A 23,494-nucleotide genomic window follows, 5' to 3' on the forward strand; every position below is an offset into this window, starting at 1 on the left:
CTCTATTCCCTCTCAATTTTTTCCATCTGGGATAGAATAAATTTTGTTATATGCATGAAGGCATATGTAGATGTGCCCCACAAATAGAAACACATGCTGCTTACTATGGGTGACTGTGGGCCCTCTGCTAATCAGTTGGGCAACACCTGAATCTCACCTAGGTGGTCACCCATATGCTCAGCTTTCAGGGGAAACTGGTCTTTGACATCCCCACTAGAGAACTTTAGCTTGTAGCTGCTCATCCTGTTAGTTCTGAAGGTTCCTGATGTGTTGTCCAAATATAATGCTCTCTGTCCTTCTTGCCAATCTCTGTAATTGACAAGTTCTTAGCAGGCATCAGAAACTTAACTTCCATACTGGAAAATAAAACAGATTTAAACAAGATTCCCTTTGATTTTTTGTGGAGGATCTCCGATCTTTTCACCTCCAGCTCAGTCTTTCTGGCCCAGCATTTTAAATGTATTTAGGGATTACTCTGTTCATCACTGCAAGTCCTATGTGTCTGGAGGCATTAGGGTGACTGCTAATGGATGCTTCTAACCTATAGTACTTTGGAGTAAATAGCATGACATTTCAGAACTTGTTGTCCCATTAAAACTCTCAATGAATATGCCCTGAAACATCATCCTTTATAATGAAAATACAGATTAAAACAATTTTAGTTATTCATATATTAATTATACTGCATAGCTAATCCATAGCCAATGATATCTGATAGCTTGGCAAGTATTCATTTGGTTTCTTTTACCAGACCTAATTCTGTAATCTTTCCTTGCAGTAAAAATCAAGATTGCCAAAGGAGGCCTAGTGTTTTTGATGATGTCACAGAAGGGTTCTCCTTGTGCACAGAAGTTGATGGTAAGATACAGTGCCTTTTTTGTAAAAAAAAAAAAGAGGTGCTGGTACTCAGTTGGCTCTCCCCTCCTTCCCCCAGCCAGTCCCAGGGCTGGGGCTGCTGAGGTCTGGTACTCAGTACCAGCAAGTACCGGCACAAAAAAAGCACTGGTAACACTCACAAAAAAAGCACTTTTACACTCACAAGTGTTTTATGTTGCAGATTGACTAGCTTAATTATAAGATCCTAATTTTGTGGGCTTTCCATCTGCATGTTTGACTTCAATGCCACAAAAACATGTGATAAACACTCTTGTTAGCAGAGCTCATCTGCTCCAGTCACTATTTTATGACGTGAAGCAAAGTCACACATGGGCCTATGTATCCCAGGTAAATACAGAATGAGATGGTGCATGGATTATAACAGCTTGTAGTGAGAATTTTTAAAAAATGTTCTGGCTCTAAACCAATGCTGCTGATGAGCATCCTGAAATATTTAGCCCATTGCCAAATGGGAGAATGAATGTGTATATGCATCAGTGTTGCAAAAACAGCAGGTCAAACTATGAGCGGGGGCTCCCAAATAAGCTTTATCCAAACTCTGTAATTAGCAACACTTTCCTTTGCCTCAGAATGCTGCGGTGCTGTTCAGTATCCCAAGAGAGGGTGTGTCCAGTAGAGCAGAGGGCTGAGCATCTTTGGCTCTAGTCCCAGTTTAGAAAGCAACTTGCTGTTTGACCATACATAATTGACCTAATCTCTCTGGTCCAGCTCTGTGAAGACATTTAAGCACCTACCTTTCATTGATTCAATGGAAGGTAGCGGACTAAATACTGTGGAGCATCTGCATGGCTCGGTATCAGTTTCTTCATCTGTGAATACGGAAATTCCATAGATAGTCCATCGAGATAAATGTAAGATTTGTTGATCTAGATGTAAGTCCGAGACGAGGTTTTATTTGATTCAAGAGACAATAAAACCTTGATGTAAGCTGAGCTATGAAGCCAAGATATATATTGTTACATGCAGTTTCGGATATTCCTCATCAGAGGTCACAGGATGTTTCTCCATTATAGCCTTGACAGTTCAGCCAGATTGCAGTTTTTCCTTTTGGTCACTTTATGAAGAGGAGATGTACTTTGGCTTAAGTCATTTTTGATCCACTAGCCCTGACACTGGGATGTGCGTATGTGATCTGATCAGCTAACAATCTTAGAATTATAGAATCATAGAATCCTGGGGCTGGAAGGGACCTCAGGAGGTCATCTTGCCCCCCTCCATCACAATGAAGCCAGCAAGAGAAATTTACTGGCTTGTCATGGGAATACATTCAGTCGGTCATGAGCTTGATTTTCTTATGATATATAACAGTAATGGTAGAACTTCTGTTAGTAGCAACTCTGGCAGGTAGTTAGGTTTTGTCAATGTTTATAAAATATTATGACATCCCTTAGTATCGCATCAGTCCAAGGTATTGCGCATTATCATTACTAGGAACTGGCATACTGTTCTGTTTTACTTGTGTAACCCTTCTGTTAACGCCAGATGCCTGCCAGAAGGGCCGGGTTCAACTCTTGTGGGGTTTTCCTATCAAGGATACAACCAACCGGCTTGAGCCCCCACCCAGTGACCTGGGACAATTTCACCCCCGTGCTGGGTGCCTGTAAGGCGGTTCTCCCCCCCCTCGCAAGCACAGAGTCTGAGATAGAAATGGCTTGTTTAATGACCGTAACCTACCCCAAGGTTACAGCGACAGATGCAGTATATCTCAGCACAGAAGAGACAAAACCCCTTTTACCCAGATACCATCCCCATATGCAGTAGGACCCAGTCTCTTGCTGGGGCTCTTGGCCCTCTTCCACACACACACAGTTACAGGGTGTACCCTCTGTGGTGCAGTCCCAAACTCAAAGCCCACAGATACATCACCAGGGCAATACTAGCTGTCCACTTGTCTGTAGCCTCCCCTTGCTGTCACCAGCCGTCTGCCAGTCCCCATCGTCTGCCGCCACTCCTACCGGCCGCCCGCCGGTCGCTGTCGTCCGCCGCCGCTCCTACCGGCCACCCAGCGGTCGCCGCCGCTCCTACTAGCCACCCCCTGCTCCTGCTGTTGTCCGCCGGTCCTAACCCCACTGCTTGGGACTGCCCTAAGGCAGAACCCAGTGACTTCAGCTTTGTGTGGCCTCAGCTGCCACTCTGTGATTTCAGCTCTTGGTATCTCTAGTGTGGGGGTTCACAAACACCCTAGTAGCCAGCTCTATCTTTCCACAGGTGGGGAGGTTTAGTCAAGCCAGGCTTATAGCTATATGGCCAAGGCATAGGCAGGGCCATAGCACTCAGCAAGCTGGCTCAACCAGTACCCCTCCCCTTCTCCCTCCCAATGCTTTAAACCAGGGAGCCCTGTGTAATCAATGTCTTACACAGCTAAGGCGGCTGCCCTGTCCCCCACAACAACCCAGAGCATTGGTGAGATCTCACAACTCCCGCTTTAAGTGTCAGCTTAAATTGTGATTTTACAACTACATGTTTACAATAGACCAAATCTCATGGCTTACTTGCTACCCATTAGGCTTTGCCTGAAAAGGTATCACACATGCACACCTTTTGCATTCTTATGCAGATGACCTCTGGGAGACTCATTCCTCCCAGCCTTCAGCAGCACTGCATTCCTTCTGCCACATTCCCTACACTTGTATTTACATCACTATATCAGTACTATCAAAACTACCGCACGTACCTTTTGGTCCTTTGGGACCTACTTTTCCATGTTTTCCGACCTCTCCTTGAGCTCCTTTTTCACCTTCATCTCCTTAAAAAACACAAAATAAAGCATGATGCGTCAGCTCACACAGCACAATAAATATTACTATCAGTTCCTGAAAAGTAAAATTCACTGGCTGACACTACTGGGTTCTTTAGTTTTCATTCTGAAGGTATAGCAGGTAAGTAGGAGACAAACATCAGAGTTCAGGCCCAGCCAGTTTCTGACAAACTTCAGGAAATGCTGTAATACATCTGCTCTGAAAAGCCTTCCCACCATATGAATAAACAACATGAAGTCCCGTGGCACCTTACAGACTAACAGACAAAGCGGATCTTTGTCCACAAAAGCTTATGCTCCAAAATATCTGTTAGCCTATAAGGTGCCACAGGACTTCTTGTTGTTTTTGCAGATACAGACTCACATGGCTACCCCTCAGATACGTGTCACCATAAGAATGACATTGACACTCCCTTCTGTTTCTAACCTCTCCCCCCACAACCATCCTAAGATAAATAAAGAAAACAAAGGCCTGTTGCAAGCAGAGCTGTGCCCCCAAAAGGGAGAAATACCACAAGGTGCAGTAGTCCGTTTGCTGTTGCTAGTGATATTATGTGTGGAAGGCACTCAGATACTGTGGTGATAAACAATGACCTTAGGTGGATTGATGGATAGCTGTAGAAATTGAATTGGAGCAAACCATAGAGCCCTCCCCACACCCCAACCCCGCAGTCAACCTATCCAACCTTTGGCAGATGCTGTATGTATGTGTGAATGTAAAATTTGTATTTTGCAAATACTCCCTGCATGACTTTGAAATTGGCCTGCAGTGAAAATTCCCAGCAGTAAGTTCCTTGGACTTCACTACCAGAGCATGCAGATACCCCAAGTGAGCTAGCCCAAGGCCCCATCGCACACAAGGTGCTATACAACCTTCAAGGAAAGACTTTACGGTCTAAGTCAGAGGTGGGAACCCATGATCCTGGGGCTGGATCCAGCCCATAGGGCTTAGAGCTCTCCCTCATACTGGCACGCCAGCCCTGTGGTGAATCTCTCAGACTCAGCGCCTCTCTCCCTGTCTCCAACCCCCATCTGGTTAGAGCACGAGCTGCAGGGGGAAGCAATGGGGAGCTGGTGCTAAAGCCCTGGCACGGTGAAAAAAGCAGCTCTGCACATGCCACTCCCCCTCCCTCCTGGCTGGGGGGACAGCAGCACAGGGGAGTGCTTGCCTGGAGGCTCCACCCCATCGCACCCATTGTCTGGGGATCACAGCCAATGGAAGCAGCCTGGGGCAATACCTGCAAGTGCAGGGTGGTGCAGCATCACCTGCCCCCCTCCCAGACCCTACCCCCTCTGTCCCAGACCCCCACCCCCCATGGTACTGCACCTTACCTCCTGCCTAGATCTCCCCACCCCGTCTGCTCCTGCATCTGACCTCCCTCCCAGAGGCACCTTCAGCCCAGTCCTGCACTCTGCCTCCTACTCGCACCCCACACCTCCCACTCTCAGCTTGCTCCTGCACCCTGCTTTCTGCTCAGACTCCCAGCCCACTCCAGCATCCCCTCCCACACACTGAACCCCTCATTTTGTCTCCACCCCAGAGCCTAGGGGGGCCCCACAAAATCTACTAACTGTGGGCTCTCAGAATAGTTAATCCAGCCCTGAGGAGAAGACCTGAGCTGGAGTGTGAGGGGAACCCCGGCTCCCTGGATTGCTCGAGTGAGGTGTCTCTTTTTTATTGCTTCCCAGTTGGGGGCTCACAGCAGTGAGTGTTTTTTCCTCGTCACTTGGGGGCTAGGTCAGTGTGTATGACCTCTGATGGATTTTTCTGTGCGTCAGTGGCTCTCAACCCTAAAAAGGTTCCCCACTTACCACTGTTCTAACTGGACAAGGCAGATAAATGGTGGCAGAAAAGAAATACTCTTGTTTTCCAGATGAAAACCTGAAGCACCTGATGACGTTGTCTATGTCTATACTACCTAGTGTAGACAAGCCCACTGTGAGTTGCTCAGGAAAGTCTGGGGCAGAAGTAGGTCTTAAAGTCAGATTTTCCAGGCCCCAATCTTGAGCAGCAAAAAACCAAACCAAAACAAAAAACCGAACAAAGTAAAATAACAACCAAAAGCTCTTCTGATGTACACAGTTCCATAGCACCACAAAGAGACAAAAATGTAGACTGTCTTGTTAATGATAAGAAGGTCAGTAACACAACCAGCAAGTCAGCCAAATGAAAATGTGGGAAACAAGCTGGAACCTTGGGCCCTGCTCGAATCTCAAATAATTTGTTTCTGAACTACCCCGATGGTGCCAAGAACGAAATGAGGTTTTCACTTTCTTTAGGTGAGGCAGGCGTTTAGATTTTTTTCTGTGAATAACCTAGTGATGGGCTGTTGAGACTGGCTGTGACAAGGTGGATGTCAGGCTTTGGGGCTCTCATGACTAATGACTGCAGCCAATGAGGAAAATAAAAGGTTGAGTGTCAAACTGAGATTAAAGCCAGAACACCAGTTAGATGGAGGGATGTAAACAGCCTGGAAGGAAATACAGCTAAGGAATGTGCTAAACTGTCAGTGAGCATAGTAAGTACGGTTACATCTGTGGATTTCTTTAAGTTAATTCATTGTTTAGGAAGCAGAATGGAGGCAAACCACAACTCACTCCTACAGGTCACTTTGCCCAAGAGCCTGCCAGGCACATGCTGGGTGGGGATTATGCTTATTTAGATAAACTTTTTTGAGATTTTTAAAACCAGTCGCCACAGAACAAATACAGAAACCTCATGGCTTTCAAGTAGCAAAGAATGGACCACTGAAAAATCTTTGTCTTGGCGATCTTTGCAAAGATTTTGAATAGGTGCTTCACAGAGACAACACAGATACATGTCTGAAAGCAAGGCCCTTTCCAAATCCAGATCAGCCGTTGGATCCAGCCCTGGAGTGCATGGGAATGTTGGTGTTATTTATATTGGGGCAGTGTCTGGAGGCAACTAATCAAGCTTCAGGGCCCCACTTCACTGGCCACTGTGGTTTAACTGTGATCTGGTATCTGGGACACTTGACTGAGAGCTGCCAGCAACTCATTATATGACTCAAAGTGAAGTCAGCTCACTAAACTTTGCCTCAATTTCCCCCGCTAGAAAATGGAGAAAATTATGCTTACCTTCCTTTGTAAAAAAGCACTTTTGAAATGATAATGATTGAACGTTAATATTGATTACTTTCCATAACATTTTCCCTGTTAATAACTAACAGCTGAGCTATTGTAAAGCCAGAAAGGCCTGGACAAGGAAGTAAGAACGAGGAGCTTATGATGGGCATGCATCATTTCTTTAGAGTTAGATGCTGCTTCAAATCTGCTAGTCATAGAATGGAAGAGGCATGTTGTGCTACAATTAACATATTATTTCCTCATTTGCCTGTTGTACGTGGGGCTGTCACGCACTTGGAATGCTGTGTGACGGTAACTCAGGGTCTTAAAAAGACAACCTGGGATAGGTAATATCTTTTATTGGACCAACTCCCGTTGGAAAGAGAGAAACACATTTTTGACACCTTGGTCATGTGTACACACCCCCTCCCTTTCAGAAGGGATATGTAAATCTGCAGGACCAAAATTGCAGATGAAGTGGGGATTTAAATATCCCGTGCCTCATTTGCATAGTCCCGTGAGATGCGGACTTTGAAGTGGGGTCATTTCAAAAGTGAAAGTGCTGTGCAGATGCCGGCACTTCAAAAGGAAACTCTGACTTCAAAATTCCCTTGTTGCTTGTGGAGGGAGGGATAGATCAGTGGTTTGAGCATTGACCTCCTAAACCCACAGTTATGAGCTCAGTCCTTGAGGAGGCCAAGGAGCCTAGGCAAATAGATTTAAAAAAAATCTGTCAGGGATTGTGCTTGGTCCTGCCAAGAGGGCAGGGGACTTGACCTCCCAAGGTCCCTAGTTTTTTTGTGGGGAGGGACACTCACTGGTTTGAGCGTTGTCCTGCTAAATCCAGCATTGTGAGCTCAGTTCTTGAGGGGGGTGCATTTAGGGATCTGGGGCAAATAGATTGAAAGAGCAGGGGGGAAGGGATGGTGCTTGGTCCTGCCAAGAGGGCAGGGGACTGGACTTGATGACTTCCCAAGGTCCCTTCCAGTTCTGTGTGATGTGTGTGTATCTCCAGAACAAATTAGGAATAAGGGAATTTCAAAGTCAGAGCGTCCTTTAAAAGTGCCAGCACCTACACAGCACTTTCACTTTTGAAATGAAGGCCATATTTTATGGGAATATGTAAATGAGGCACAGGATATTTAAATCCCTGCCTCATCTGCAGTTTCAATCTCACAGATCTACATGCACCCTCTGAAAGGGAGGGGTTGTGTAGACATGGCAAACGTGTCCAAGCAAAAGTGAGTCGGAACAGATTGTTTAGCATAATAAGTAGGTAGTACGTATTTGTGAAGGACCTTTCATTGTAGAGCTGTCTCGGAGCACCTCTGCAGTCATAAGCACAAAGGGGGCTTAGTAGAGTATAGACTGTTCTACTAAGCCATAAATCCAGTGTACCTATTCAGTTAATGATTCGTAGTATCCAGCAGAGTTACGAATTTAAATCCTCGCTTCCAATCACTCCTCTTTTGAAAGTACTGCAAGGTTTCCTTTTGAATAGTATCAGAGAGGTAGCTGTGTTAGTCTTTTCCAATAAGGCAAAACAGCAGTCATGTAGGACTTTAAAGACTAATTTATTAGGTGATGAGCTTTCATGGGACAGACCCACTTCTTTAAATCACCGGTCTGCCCCATGAAAGCTCATCACCTAATAAATTATTTTGTTAGTCTTTAAAGTGCTACGTGACTGCAGGTTTCCTTTTGCAGCGTGAAATCTTAAGGGATGGAGCTCTCTTGTGGTGTCCTATTGTACTGCAAGGACTAGGATGGATACCTTTCTTTAAATGAGCAAGTCCTTCCTCATCCCTTGAGATTTAATATGCACAGGCCACCTACCTCTTTTTATCCACTTACCCGATTTCAGCAAGTGCGTTACAGATGTAGGATCACATCAGAGAGGGGCTTGAATCACAATTCTGGATTGGGATCAAAGCTTCCTACTGTTTTGCTTCATACAGCACCATGAGCACGTATGTTGCTTTTTTGAAAAATAAGAGTGAGTCCTTGTCCTGAAGAGCTTATGGTTTGTGGCCTAGATTTTTTGCTGCTCTTGGTACATGGGATGGAGGTAAAGGTGGCTGTGTGCTAGGCTCAATTTTACCCAATTAACAGATTGTCTCCTTTAAACTGTGGTTGCCCGGAAGTTACTAACTGCTACCCCAAGTGTTGGCACCTGCCCTGGTTGGGGGCTGGGATACTGGGTAGGAGGAGGGGGGAGGAAAGGCAAATGGTCTGCAGGCGGCTTGGGCCCCTGCTCAGGGCTGTTGGACCGTTCTCTGTGTTCCCCATAGCTGCCAGTGGAGTGCTCCACAACCTGACAGGGGAGGGGAACGGCTTGGAGCTGCAGGCCCCAATGGTAAGAGTGGGATGGGTTGCTATGGTAAGCTGTAGTGGACCCTTCCCCTGCTGTGGGTATGGGGCCCAAGCAGCACTGGGCAGCTCCACAGGTCACAGACACACCCTAGCCAGGTTTGCTGTGGGGAGCCCGGATGGAACCTCCAGCTGCCTGTGGTGGGTGTTTGAGAGCAGCCCCCTGCTGTGTCCCAGCCCCCAGACTCCCCACCAGCTAAGGATGTGCACAGGGTCTATGATTTCACATGAGCTCCCTGGCTTTCCCCAGTGAGGCTTGGAGCAGGGCAGGGGTTGCCTGGGAGCCTCAGTTAGCCCCAGATGTAGAGTCTTACAAATCTGTGGATAATAATCACAGATTTGAGGTGGACACTCGTTTGTGTACCCATGCAGGGTTCTAGGAACGAGGTAAAAATCTCAAGCAGGCCCAAGACAGTGGCTTGAGCACTGCAATTAATAGAACCTTTGTGCAATGCAAAGGGACATAGCCAATATAAAAATAATATTTAAAAAGAAAAAATAATTTTATTTTTCATTCTCCTGTCTCTCTTCTCCCATTCTCAATTAGTAGATAGAGGCCCCGTTATAGCCTTTGAAAGCTTAAAGAACTTCTAATGTATACCCATTGACTTCAGTACAGTTACTGCTAATTAGGACTGGCTGGAAACTAATCCTTCTATTTTGCAAAACATTTCAAAGTTTCTGAAAGTTTTGTTTTGTTTGTTCCACATCAGGAGGAAACTGACACAGTAGGAAAAGTACTTGAAGGGGAGAGAAATTCTTTTCTTCCTGAAATTACACAAAAAGGAGGGAGAGAAATGCTACCCTCCATCTCTAGAATAGCCACTAACCCACTTCAAGTCTCTGCTGCTTTCATCCCAGGCAAGCTAGTCGTCAGCTATACAATTGATTTTTCTCAAGTTGAGTTCATAATTGTAGTCCCTGGGGTCTACAGAGACTGCAGGGACAGGAACCTCTGTTTTCCACTGCATAGGTGAGTGCCCTAGTAATTGGACTATAGAGTGGGTGTCTTTTTTCCCCCTCCTCCATTGTATGAATATTTAATTATCCATACAAAGTGAAACAGCTCCAAGGGGAGATTGACTCTATAGCCCTGTGGAAGAGGCACTTCAATGTGGGAGACCCAGGTTGAAGGACTATGTCCAAATCAGGCAGTGCAGAATGTCTTCCACATGCCAGATGATATTCTAGCCTCTTTAGCTCCATCTTGGCTCCACCTGGAGAAACTTGTTTCAACAAATTGGTATGTTCTAATGAAAAATTCCTAATCAGCTCTGTTTCTGATTTCCCTGAGGATCCATAGGCCAGTTCCTTGCCTAGTAGTGTTGAGCTATGCTGTGAATCTGGGCCTCTGGGTGAGATTTTTTTGATAAATAATAGAAAAGCCATTTACCAATGGGCCTAGTTCTTCTTCTATTTACATGTGTTTTACACGGGTATGTCTCTTGGCCTAATTCACCTGTCACTGCCATCTATGTTAGTGCAGGGCCATTGTTTGCATTGCATTGGGCCATAGAACATTGCTTTGCATGGGGAGTCAACTAATCTTTTGACACTAATGTAAAAGCAATGTAAGTGGTAAAAGAATCCGGCCCTTCATGTTTTGCACTTGGTGGTAGATATTCTCAACATCCCAACAGCACAAGAAATTGGATAAAAATACTTTTCAAAGCTATAGGATTTTGTAGCTCAAACATGAAGCACTGAGTTGGAATACCGATTGGGGTTAGGACAGCCTTGGAGATGTGGTAAGGTCATTTATATATTCAGCAGGAAAAGAGGAGAGTGGCTGGTCTGGTTTCTAACAGAGTTTGAAATTTTCCAGAAAGGATTTGTGTAAATTCACTGACTAAGACGGAGAGCAGTATCAGTCCACAGTAAATGTTACTTTGAAGCACTGACCCATGTCAGAGAGTTTACAAGCAACATTAGTCAGAATAATTAAAGGGAAACATTTTTAAAAACCCAAAGATTGCTACAAGGAAACTCCCTGTATCCTTCACATTCCCATCCAGTCCAGAGTCTCATCCTGGGCCCAATCCAAATCACTTTAAACTTCCTGGAAGACCTCCCATGGACTTTATGGGACTTAGACCTTAGAAAGTTGGCCTGATCTATTCCAGAGCCAGAGCTGCAGAAACACGGAGCACCTCCACCTCCAAAAGAGGTCAATAGCAGCTGTGGGTCTGGTGCGCTTTTGAGAAAGAGGCCCTCAGTGCTTACAGAGAGAAGCTAGGGACAATAACCCCAAGTTCTGATCAGGTTTGAGCTCAACCCCCTCTCCTGTCCACACACAAATTAGTCTGTGTCAGGTCAGCAAGTGTCAGGACCTGGTTCCTTACACCTTGCTTGGGGGCTAGGCCAGAGCTAGGGATGTAAAATCCCATTTAATCGGTTAACTGGTTAAACATTAGGTTTAACTGGTTAAATGATTGAATGGGTGAGAGGGAGACAACTGGGGAGGCCTTTTCAGCTGGGCTGAGCAGAGTGGCCCATCTGCTACGGACAGGGGCATGCTGGGGACTAGGGCTGTGCAAGCCCAGATGGAGTGTCCCTGCATGCAGTGCACCTGGGGCTACTGTGAACAGGGGCTGCACTGCTCCCAGGCTGATCCACTGCGAACGAGGCTGCTCCAGCTGTGCTGGAATGCCCCCTGCCAACAGCCACCTCACTGGGCTGGAGCAACCTCCTGCCTACAGTGGCCAAAGGGCTGCTCCAGGCCCTACCAGTTAACTGTAACTGTGACTGGGAAGCCTCCTCCATTTAGGGTGAGACTTACCAGTTAACTGGTTACCAAGTTAAATGTTACCATCCCTAGTCATTGCTCAGGTCCCTCTGAGACTCAGGTTCAAACCCTGTCATTTTGCCATATGGACACAGCTCAAGCCACAGACCCAAGTCCAAAGGTCTGCTTAGTGCAGTGTGGATACGTTAGCACAGCTGTGAGACCCAGGTCTGGTGACTGTAAATTTGGGTTTACAATGCAGAATGTATTCAAGCATGGGCTTGGAAATACTAAGCTCTGTGGTTTGAGCATTGGCCTGTTAAACCCAGGGGTGTGAGTTCAATCCTTGAGGGGGCTATTCTGGGGCAAATAGGTTAAAAACACAAATCTGGCAGGGATGGTGCTTGGTCCTGCTAAGAGGGCAGGGGACTGGACTTGATGACCTCCTGAGGCCCTTTCCAGTTCTATGAGACATGTGTCTCCATTTATTACTATAAGCCCATGTCCCAGAGACCCAGGTGTGTAGACATATCTTTGAAGTCAAAAGTTCTAGGTTCTATTTCTGACGTTACCCTGAATCACTCTTTGATCTTGGTCAATATTCTTGTCCGGATCCTGCTCACATTTTCACTTGGGTAGCCCCAGAGTGCTGAATTTGCCTCTTATTGCTCGTTACCCTGTTTGTACAATTCTGGTAATCTTTAACTTTGTGAAGTGTTTAGATCTCTCACGAAAAGTTCCACAGAAATGCAATGGCTTGCTGAAAAGTGGCTTGATACATTAAAACATTGACATTAACCTGTTAGCATTTGCCCAGGTACCAGGTGACAAGGTGCTTTACAAATAAGATATCTAGACAGGTCTATAGTGATAAGTTTTTCTGTACAGGAGGAGCAGTCAATAGTGCAGTTTATGGTGATCTGTGGTACGGCTGCCCAGCTCATCCTAAGTTATTTTGCTTACACAACTCTGTTTCTGGCTAGTCTCAGTCTACAACAATTAGTGAGCTTAAGCAGGGCAACTCTAGCTATGTGAATAACATAGCTGGAGTCAACATACCTTAAGTGGAGTTACCATGGGCTCTACATTTGTGGGTGTTCAACTTCCCTCACTCCTCTTGTCTGGGGTAGAGTAACAGGCTCAATGGGAGACCTGTAGTTGATTTGGCTGGTCTTTATAAAACCTACTACATTAATCACCAGTGGATTGATTTTGTTGTGAGAGGCATGGAAAAGGAAGGAGTCCAAGGCTACCCTTGGCATCATGATGCATTTAACAGTGACAAAGAATGAGGGGAATGGAAAGGGTTTCAAAGAAAGACCAAGAGTTCTGTTTTGGCCAGGTTATGTTTAAGTAGCTGGTTTGACATCCAGACTGAGATACAGGACTGGAGACAGCATAGCATCCCAGAAATGGGAAGCAAGATTTGTGGAGCCTCAGTTCAGAGGTGGTAGCTAAAGCTGTATGAAAGGATAATATCACTCTGTGAGAGAGTCTACAGGGAGAAGAGAACGTGGCCAAGGATGGCAACTTTTGAAACTTCCATGGAGAGTAGGCGAGGGAAGGGAATATTGAAGGACTCCTTGGACAGGAGAGAACCAAGAGCGTTCAGGACTGTGAAAACCAAAAAAGGCTTAATGTTCTGTAAGTGATGTGTCTGTGCGTGCATGCATGTGTGTGTGTGAGTGAGAGTGAGAGAGACAGAGAGAGAGAGGGAGAGAGAGAGAGAGAGAAAACAAGCTATTGTGAGAGAAAGAAGCAGCAGAGGCCATCCTACAAGATATCTGGAGAAATTTTTAGTCTCCGGTAGTTTACTTGATTAATACAGATGCTGTCTGAGAAATGCTGGTTTCTTTATCTCCTCAGATAGAGATGTCAGGAGGGTAGTACTGTCTGTAGCACATGCTTTAAGGAGCTTTTCTGTAGACTGTACTCATGCAACACTTTTTTGCCTGTGTTATTTTTACTGATGATGCATAAACAACCGCATCAATCTGGAAACCACATTCTGCTAATAGCAGTGCTGAACACAATGTTCCCTTCAGAGGCTAATTGCTCTAACTAGATGAAACTTGGGTTGTTTAATTCAGAGGTTTGTGCAAATTTTATCCTGGCTTCTTTTCATATGGGCTTGTATCCACTGAGATTTGCTTTGGGCTGAAGACTTCAGTGAAACCAAGTGAGAATCAGCAGTGTTTGAATTGCTTCTGTCTGTATGGCCGTGTCTACATGTGCCCGAAACTTCGAAATGGCCACGCAAATAGCCATTTCGAAGTTTACTAATGAAGCGCTGAAATGCATATTCAGCGCTTCATTAGCATGCGGGCCGCCACGGCACTTCGAAATTGACGTGCCTCACCGCCGCACGGCTCGTCCAGACGGGGCTCCTTTTCGAAAGGACCCCGGCTACTTCGAAGTCCCCTTATTCCCATCAGCTCATGGGAATAAGGGGACTTCGAAGTAGGTGGGGTCCTTTCGAAAAGAAACCCCTTCTGGACGAGACGCGCGGTGGCAAGCTGCGTCAATTTTGAAGTGCCGCGGCCGCCCGCATGCTAATGAAGCGCTGAATATACATTTCAGCGCTTCATTAGTAAACTTCGAAATGGCCCTTTGCATGGCCATTTTGAAGTTTGGGGCACGTGTAGACGTAGCCTATATGAGGCTCAAGTTTTTTCTCCAAGGGACTGATTTTTGTTGCTTATTAAGTGTGTATCTGGGATAGTGTTCCCCTTTCAGGGGATCAATCCAAGCCAGGAATTGGTCCTTGCCTTGTAATTTTTAATCCTAAACAATAATGGCCTAAATTTTCAAAATGGGTAGTGATGTAGGAGGCATCAATTTTTGGGTGTACAATTTGTGATACCTTAACCTGCTTTTCAGGCCGATGTTTGCTCAGCCCTTCTCAAAAACAAGCCTCATTCATCTCCCACAAGCTGGGGAATCAAAAGCACTTATCACTTTGTTGTCCTAAATTTTCAAATCCTATTAGAACTTTTGGCCCCAAATACAGAATTCTATAGTGAGGTTATAATATGCTTCTGTGTTTTATAGAAGAATTTAGAGATTCTCCAGTGAAGCCATCAGTCTTGATGAAATTCTACAGACATATTTATAATAAATTGTATAGACTTCCATTAGAATTTATCAGAGACAAAAGCTTTTCAGAAAGGTGAGATCAGACTGCAGGCATATGTTCATCAAAAGGATTAGTGGCCTTCTTTGCAAACTTGAACTGAGTTTCAGGCTACAGAAGAAACTGAAAACTGAAAACCAGTTGAAGTTTGTTTCTGTGGGTGTGCATAGGATGAGATGGGGTGGCAACCGCAGGCTCTGCATTTCTGGGGGCCCACAGCAGCTGTCCCTGCTGTCCTATGGACGGTAGGTAGGATTACCTGGCTCAGGGCATGGGTGCCCAGGGGGCAAGTGGCTGCAGCAGATGTGAGTGGTCACCTATACCTGGCCTTCCATGCCCCACTCCACCCTCCCTACACTCTGCGGAGTGAGCAGCAGCTTTCTCTGTTCGGCCTCAGCCTTCCAGCCAGATGAGCCACACTTCTCTGCAGGTGGCTGAGAGATCTCTCCTCCCAGCTGCTCATGGAGAAGCCAGGCTCAGCTGGCTGAGCGCTGCATGGTGAGTGCTGGGTGGGGAAGGGAGGTAACCCCCTGCAATTGCTGCTGCTGTTCACTTCTGTACTGCAAGGTCTGCAAGGTTGCCCCAGGCCTCACCCCTCCCCCTCGGGACAGCCCTGTGTGTGTGCGCGTGTGCGCGTGTGCACGTGTGCGCGTGTGCGCGTGTGTGCGTGTGTGCGCGTGCGCGCGCATGCGCGCACATGCGCATGCACAAAGGTCAGTCATCTTGCTATAATGCTTTTAAAATGATAATAGAACTGTCTGCACCAGAAGTAGAAGAAAAAAGTGTGTGAAGGTGAAGGAAACAAATGGGAATACTAAATTAGTCATTAAAATGTATGTTATAGGTATCATTCACATCCACTAGAGGTCAGGCTTTAATGTTTGTTAAGTTACTAATACCACCCAGTTGCAATAGATACCAACTTCTAGGGCTTTATCACAGAAATTAAAGACGATGAAGATTCATTAGTTCATCCCTACTGCTGAGGACAGAACCATTTGCTCTGGTACCCTGTCAAGTGATTTGCCCAGACAGCTTTTAAAGGTCCTGATTTGCATTGCCTCCCTGCAAACCTAAAGCTCTGTTTTCTGACATTCTGCCTAAATAACTCTCTCCTCCTCCTATTATTGTGTTCAGTTCTGGGTACCTCAGTTCAAGAAAGATGTGGAGAAATTAGAGAGGGTCCAGAAAAGAACAACAAGAATGATTAAAGGTCTAGAGAATGTGACCTATGAAGAAAGGCTGAAAGAATTGGGCTTGTTCAGTTTGGAAAAGAGAAGATTGAAAGGAGACATAATAGCAGTTTTCAGGTATCTAAAAGGGTGTCATAAGGAGGAGGGAGAAAACTTGTTCTTTTTGGCCTCTGAGGATAGAATAAGAGGCAATGGGCTTAAACTGCAGCAAGGGAGGTTTAGGCTGGACATTAGGAAAAAGTTCCTTACTGTCAGGGCAGTCAAACAGTGGAATAAATTGCCAAGGGAGGTTGTGGGATCTCCATCGCTGGAGATATTTAAGAACAGGTTAGATAGATGTCTATCAGGGATGGTTTAGACAGTACTTGGTCCTGCCATGGGGGCACGGGGCTGGACTTGATGGCCTCTCAAGGTCCCTTCCAGTCCTACTATTCTATGATTCTATGATTTTCATCCCATTACCCCTGTGCTACCTAAGCAATTAATTTAACATCTCTTGTTATGCGTGTAAAAAGAGATATCAACATTGTGGGTGAAAACTGGCATTTTTTTAACAGAGTTTCCACATGGTGCACAAGGGGAAATGTAAGTTCTTGCTGCTGTTTCACATAGGAAACACGGATTTGAAAGTAATGCTTGTGCACAGGACAACTGCAATTTAATATGGAACCAAAGGGGCTGAGGCACTCAGAGCACCTACAGTCCTCTTACAGCGAAGATAGGTTATGCGATGGGAGAGGCACAAAGCCTGGGAGTGGCACAGCAGTGAAGGGATTGCCCAGCATATCGTGTGATCTCTCAGCAAAGTAAGTGACGCTATGATGCCTGCCACTGGCAGAGGAAAAGAGATTGCAGCAGGGTTAAACATGAGCAACCTGACTCAGCCGCTGGAGAGCTGTCTGCTTTCTGAAGGCTGGAAACAAGTGGCAGTACAGATACAGCATTTCAAAAAGACAATGGCAGTGATAAAAACAATAGGAGCCTTCCTGTGATGTACTACAGTTAAGAAGGCAGCAGGGAAGTTTTGTTGGTAGGTTTAGTGCAGCTAACAGCCAGAACACCTGGTGTCCGAAGTTCTCTAGTCACAGGACAGGGACAGCAGGGGCAGCAGCATGGCCAACTCTCCTAGGCAGCACACATCATTGCTGAGCTATCAAGACTGCGCTACATGTCAGGTAGGCCAGCCACTGAGCTGTTCCGTCTTCAGATTCCCACATGGGCTGCAGGTAAAACCAGTTGTGACTTTTTGGACATGGGCTCATGTCCACTAGGAACTGGAATGATGAGCTCCAGGTCTAAGCCCTCGTCTTGAGCCCTTCAGTCCTCTGGAAACAATGATGTCCTGAGACGCATGAAGCATCCCCTCAGTGTGTTCCTTTGGTTCTTCCTCTCCCCTCACATCATCATACTAAGACTGACTGGCTGTTGCTGGATTAGCGCATTACCAGGCTTTAGTTACACTGAGCGCTCCTAGTCCCTGAGGGAGGAGACCAAAGGAACAAATCTGAGAGCTGGACTTATATCCAAGCTCTATTCATGATGTGGTGTCACTAAGCCAATTCTACACTACCACAGCAACATACATTTTTCTGGCATAAGCAGGGGTGAAAGTAACTTCAGTTTCCTACAGGTACTGTCCTACTACAACCCAGGTCCTTGCCAGCTCTTTAAAGAGCTCCCTGCTGGCTTTTGCCGCAGCTCAGCCAGCTCTTGATGGAGCTGTGCAGCAGGACACACCCCCTTACTTTCAGCTCTGGGCATAAGTGGTAGTGTACCTGGCTCTGTGTTGGGCAGAGAGCTTCTCCTACCAGCGTGGCTACCACCCCTCCTTGAAGGTGGTTTAATTACGTCCATGGAATACCTCTTTCTTGTTGGCATAGATCAGCTCCATCAGCAATCGTACAGAGGCACAGCTGCATCAGTACAGCTGTGCTGCTGCAAGGTCTCTAGTGCAGACATAGGCAATTCAGACATATTTTAATTGCAGAAGTTTATCATCAGCCACATTCTCTGTCCCATGAGTGTAAGTTTCCATTATTCAGATAGTAACTAAACACACTTTACCACTCCCTCAGATTTCATTGCGTCTCTCTGAATTTGCACTGCCTCAGCAAAGGTTAAACCTCGGACTTCAATCTTAAAGAAATTCATGCAATGATTAGAAATGGTACTTTAAGCAACATTCATTTGAATAATCCATCTTTAAAACAAATGAGTCTGCAGCAATGTTTCTTGTGTTGATAAAATCTCTTTTCTGTTTAAACTATAAATCACTTGCATTTTTCCCCTTCGTCCGTAGGCTACAGAGAAATATAATGAATTACTAATAAGAAAGCAGAAGTCTGAGCTACAGTAGCCATTGCCCAGAATTAATGTTTTAGAGCTGCCACCGCAAGATATATCTCTTTGTTACAGGCTAAGTTCTTGGCTGATTTATCCTCCAGGCAATTCCATTGACTTTGGTTACGTTACATTCCTTCAGTTGCATAAGCTGATGAATGGAATTTGGCTTCAGATATTGGCAAAGTGTCTTGAAGGTGGAAGAATGATATGCTGAAGAGCTGATCGAGATCCCACGGAAGTCAATGGTGAGGCCTGTATTGACTTCAACAGGAGCTCCTAGATCAAGTCTGATAGGTACTACAGTGATCACCATCTATAAGCGGACATTTATAAACAGTGACCACATGATGGTATTCTTCCCCTAAGCACAGAAAGAGCTATTGTTACCATCAGCTCTCTCTGGGTTCATACTTGCTTTTAAGGGAACTCACAGTGTGTATCAATGCCTGGGAGCATATATGCGGAACAGGAGAGGCCTAATTTAACTGGAACTATGTGGACTAGGTACTTAGTTTATGTCACTGGTGTTCAAATAATTTGTTTGACCAAGTACCCCATCTAAGATAGGTAGAGTTGATGTGTGGGGTGGGCATATATGGCCTTGTGCGCCTTCCAAATTTTTGCCTTCCATTTAGCAACAGCTCATGGAAGTTTTCAAAATGTGGAGTGCACCCCCACTAAGGGACATGGAGCAATGGTCAGGGGGTGAGTGCTAACATGAGTTTGAATTTTTTGAGCTGCCCCCTGACACACCCCTCCACAAGTTACAATTTTGTGGTTGCACCCACCTAACCCAGACAGGCTGGGTGGCCTTCTGAGGGGAGTCTAGGAATAGAGGGGTGGCACTCCATCCCCAAACCCCACTGTGTGGGGCTGGCCCAAGTCCCCACAAACATTCTTCCATGTCCCCTTAATGGGATGAGTCCCAGAGTTTGAAATCCCTCTGATTCTGAGTTGCACATTGGCTATAATTTTAACAGAAGGGAAATGAAACATTGACTAAATTGGAAGGACTTACTAAATCAAAGGCCTTTTCCACCATTACAGAATTGGTGCAGTGCACCCCCAGAAGAGAGCGAATGTATTGCTAAGGGTATGCTTACCCTCCTTTGAAAACACTTCATGTGAAAGTGCAGGAGTTGATTTCAGTAACTCAAAAAAAAAATCCACAATTCTCACAGCTCCTCACTGCATCCCTTCTCCCCCACGCCCCTACAAATGTTAGTTTGTTAGGCCTGCACTTCTTCAGATCTTCATCTCCAGCCCACTGGTGATGCACATCCCACCCGCACCACACGTTCACTCGTGGCTCAGAATTTCAGCTCTGCCCAGCTCTGGCAATACCACAAGCTGTTGGTGTTCCTTACCTTTGGGTCCAGGTAAAATTGTGTGTGTCGAACAGACGTCTGTTGTAGGTCGATTGTCCACATCCAAACCAAAAATCTGGACTTGGAAAACAAAAAGCACTACTAAAGTTCCACATTTCCTCCACTGTTGTTCTTTCATGCTGCTCATCCCTGCAGTTCCTCAGGAAATGCCTTGCGTTGTTCCAGGCTTGAAAAATACAAGTTGATTCTAAAATAAATGTTTCACTAAATGAGGCAGAGCAAAGACTTGGGAGCTTACACTTGGGAAAAAAAGCTAAATGAAGTGGGGAAAAAGGAGGTCACTGATGTGTGAGATTTTTGTATCCTGCACAGATGATACATTGTCCAGAATATTTATTCAACAATGACAGTTGTTTATTCCAATTTATCTCTTAGCTGTGAAATATTTAGCTGAATGGGCCAGAGTGAATGTCTCGCATATATGAGGCTATGTCTGTTTTGTTAGCTTTTGCCTTTTACACTTATTCTTTATGGCTACAGTTACACTAGCAAGTTTGGCTGACAAAACCCCAGTTTTGTTGACAAAACTGGTGGAACATCCACGCACAAGGCCATGTCTACACAGGCAGTCCATCGACAGAATAGGCCTTCTGTCGACAAAACTCACAGAGCATCTATACGGTTAAAGTTCTCTGTTGAGAGTTTGTCAGCAAAAGTTGGCTGTTTTGCCTGCAGCGTTATACCTCTCCCTGTTCAGGTAACATCTCTGTCGACAGTGTTTTGTTGGGAGTGCCCGTGTAGACAGTTCTGTTGACGGAGCAGGTTCTTTGGCCGGCTGCCAGATCTGGGAGACGCCCTTCCTGCAGCCAGAGGGGATTTATGGTTACTGCTTCCACCCTCCCTTAAAGGAACAGGGATACAGGAAGCCCAGAGCAGGCAGCTGAGGGTGTGCCTGCAGGCTGGCTGCACATGCCCAGGCACACACCCGAGCAGCCACACCCCACGCAGTGTAAAATGGCAGAGGCAGCTCAGGATGGCCCTGGCGCCTCCCAAGCACTCCAGGAGCCATCCAAGGAGCCCACCCGTGGAGGGCGCAGGCATGCCCTGTCATGGTCCAGCAGCAAGGGCAAGGACCTCCTGGCCCTCTGGGCTGATACGCCCCTCATGCTGGACCCAAATGCAAAACGGTGCAAGGCCCCCGGGGGCTGCTGTGTCATGGTTGGTGTTGGGAAGGGTGGAGGGTTGGGTGGGGAGGAAGGGTATTGGGTCGGGGAGGTGGGGGTTGGGTCAAGTGGTGTAGGGTCAGGGGGGCAGTGGGTGTCGGGAGGAGCAGGGTGTCAAGAAGGGTGAGGAGTCAGTCAGGTAGACAGCAGTTTTAAAAGCGTGGTGTCTCTCAGACAGCAAAGAGCCCTGTGATAGCTTTGCTTTGCCTCCAGGAGGTAGGCAGGTCTCAGCATGGGCAGGGGGCATGGGCTGGGGGAAAGGGGGCTTTAAGGGTGTGCAGGGCCACTGCTCCAGGAAGGGCTTTCTCTCCATACCTGCCTACCTCCTGGCTCGCAGGGCCGTCTCTGTCAACAGAGGGGCCAGCGTATGTGGCCGCTCCCTGCCGAGTGAGAGGCTTTTCTGTCAAGGCGTGTTTGTGTGTAGATGCCCTCTGTTGACAGAGGTTCTGTCAAGATTTCTCTGTCAACAGTACAGAAGATGCCTGTGTGGATGCGGCCAAAGTGTGTTTTGTCGATAGTTTGTTGACAAAACTCCGCACTTTCGCTGGCAGCGTTCTGGCCCTCAGCCATGAGGCGTATCGCTGCTGTCGACAGATTATGTCAATAAAAAAGCTGTGTGGACTCTCTAATTACCTAATAAATAAATTTTTCAGTCTTTATGGTGCTACAGGACTGTTTGTTCTTTATATTGGAAAAACCCCAAACATCATTCACTCAGAAGAGAAAGATTTTGATTTTCTATCCAAATGAAGTCAACTATTTGTAAGATGCTTGTATTGTGTAGTTACATAAGGAAACTAATTTATGCTCCTTATAAAAGGTAAGTAACGTATGCCAATAAGTGCCTGCCTCAAACACCACCAGCCCCAATGCAGCTGTGCATCAAGGAGTCAGAACTAGACTTTACACCTCCTGCTGGCCACGCTTCAGGGTTCTCTGATGGCTCCCTGAAGCATGGTGGAGGGCTGAGAAGGAAGGGTGAGAGATGGCTGTGAGCAGCAAGTCAGGAACCAAAGCTGATGTGCCAGCCAGAATCCACAGGCCCTGGCTGCTGTTAGGGCCCAGAGGCTTTTGTAGTGGTTGTTCTGTGTCCCCCAGCTGTGATGGACAAGATCCAGAAGAGCAACTTTGAGGACTGAAGCCACCAAAGATGTACAATTGAGCAACAGCAGCGCAAATATTTCCACCCTGCCTTTAGCCCATGCATCCCATTGCCAGTCAGGAAAGAAGAACTCTATCGTAGCTCAGCCTTTGTATTCGCAGCTAACAAGTCTTTCAGTCTATGCTGCTTTTGATTAGTCTCACGTAGTTCTGAGAGTTTTGCTTTGAGTGTGTGGCTTTGAAGCTCAATTACAGAGGTAAAGAAATGTAATTACCCCGCCCCCTTTTAAAGCATTCTACACTCTTGCATGAGCCTCAGGAGGAATTCTGGCAGTCACAAGAATTCTTCTTGGGGCCTCTGTCTACTGTGTGATCCCTCTGCATTTTTTCCAGAGCAACCCTTCTGAAAAAGACATCTTCTAGCTCTTAATTAGATAAAAATCATAGCAGCCACTTACTGTGAATCATAACAGCAAGGGGGAAAGGCCAGTGGACAATTGCATTCATCTCTGGTGGGACTCGATTAATTTTTGTTGCATTACATCCTGGATTAGTTTAGCTCAACAAGGGGAAAGCTGCCCTTGAAGGGGAACAAATTTGTTGGAGCTGGGTAATGTATTGCTGGTTACACATACATATTTGTTTGTGCCCATCCCAAGCAAAACTATATTAAAGAGGGAAAATAGCCTTTCAGATGCTTTCCTCATTAATTAAAGAGAAATTAATTTTATAGCACTACAGGCTGAACCTCTCTAGTCTGGCACTCTCTCATCCAGCGTCATCTGTAATCCTGCATGATTTTAGTTAGCGGGACAACTAATTATCCTGGGTGATGGCCATTGTTCCATAAAATTTGTTTACAGCCACCTGTCCTGGCTCTCAGTGTTCTGTGCTGTTACTTAGCTGTAATTTACCCCTAAATGTCTTCTAAGAGTCCAGTAAGCAGTGAAAGTGTTGGTAATGTGCTAGATAACATTGACTTCCCATGGTCCAGCAAATTCTCTCATCTGGCACCAGTCAGATCCCGAGGGTGCTGGATGAGAGAGGTTCAACCTGTACAGGCTGTTGCCAGATAACATAGCGTCAACTGTACCCATGCAGAAATATACAGTTACACAAGGCACCTACTCCTTTTTTATGGCGTGAGGCCTTTGATCTCAAGCACATAAGTGGGCAGGAGGGAGTTGGCATCTTGGCCACAGTGGAAAATTCCTAATGATTCAGCAAGGTCAAGATTTTACCTTGGATATGCAGTCTTGTCAAGGGTTGCCAGGCTGTTTTAAACCACTCCCTCTCTTTATTGTTGTGCTGTGCACTGTTCTCTTCAGAAATACAG

General features: G+C 46.0%; 1 protein-coding gene across 1 annotated transcript in view; it reads right to left on the reverse strand.

Moving 5' to 3' along the window:
• Nucleotides 1-20,021, reverse strand: part of COLEC10 (collectin subfamily member 10) — a 34,035-nt gene extending 14,014 nt beyond the window's left edge. Inside the window, exons 1-2 of the mRNA XM_074985631.1 lie at nt 19,874-20,021; nt 3,572-3,643 (exon numbers count right to left, since the gene is read on the reverse strand). Of these exons, the coding sequence (XP_074841732.1) occupies nt 3,572-3,643; nt 19,874-20,021 (220 nt within the window). The remainder of the gene's footprint in view (nt 1-3,571; nt 3,644-19,873) is intronic.
• Between the last annotated feature and the right edge of the window lie 3,473 nt (nt 20,022-23,494).

Source organism: Carettochelys insculpta, chromosome 2 (genome assembly GCF_033958435.1).
Source record: "Carettochelys insculpta isolate YL-2023 chromosome 2, ASM3395843v1, whole genome shotgun sequence".
Lineage (NCBI taxonomy): Eukaryota > Metazoa > Chordata > Testudines > Carettochelyidae > Carettochelys > Carettochelys insculpta.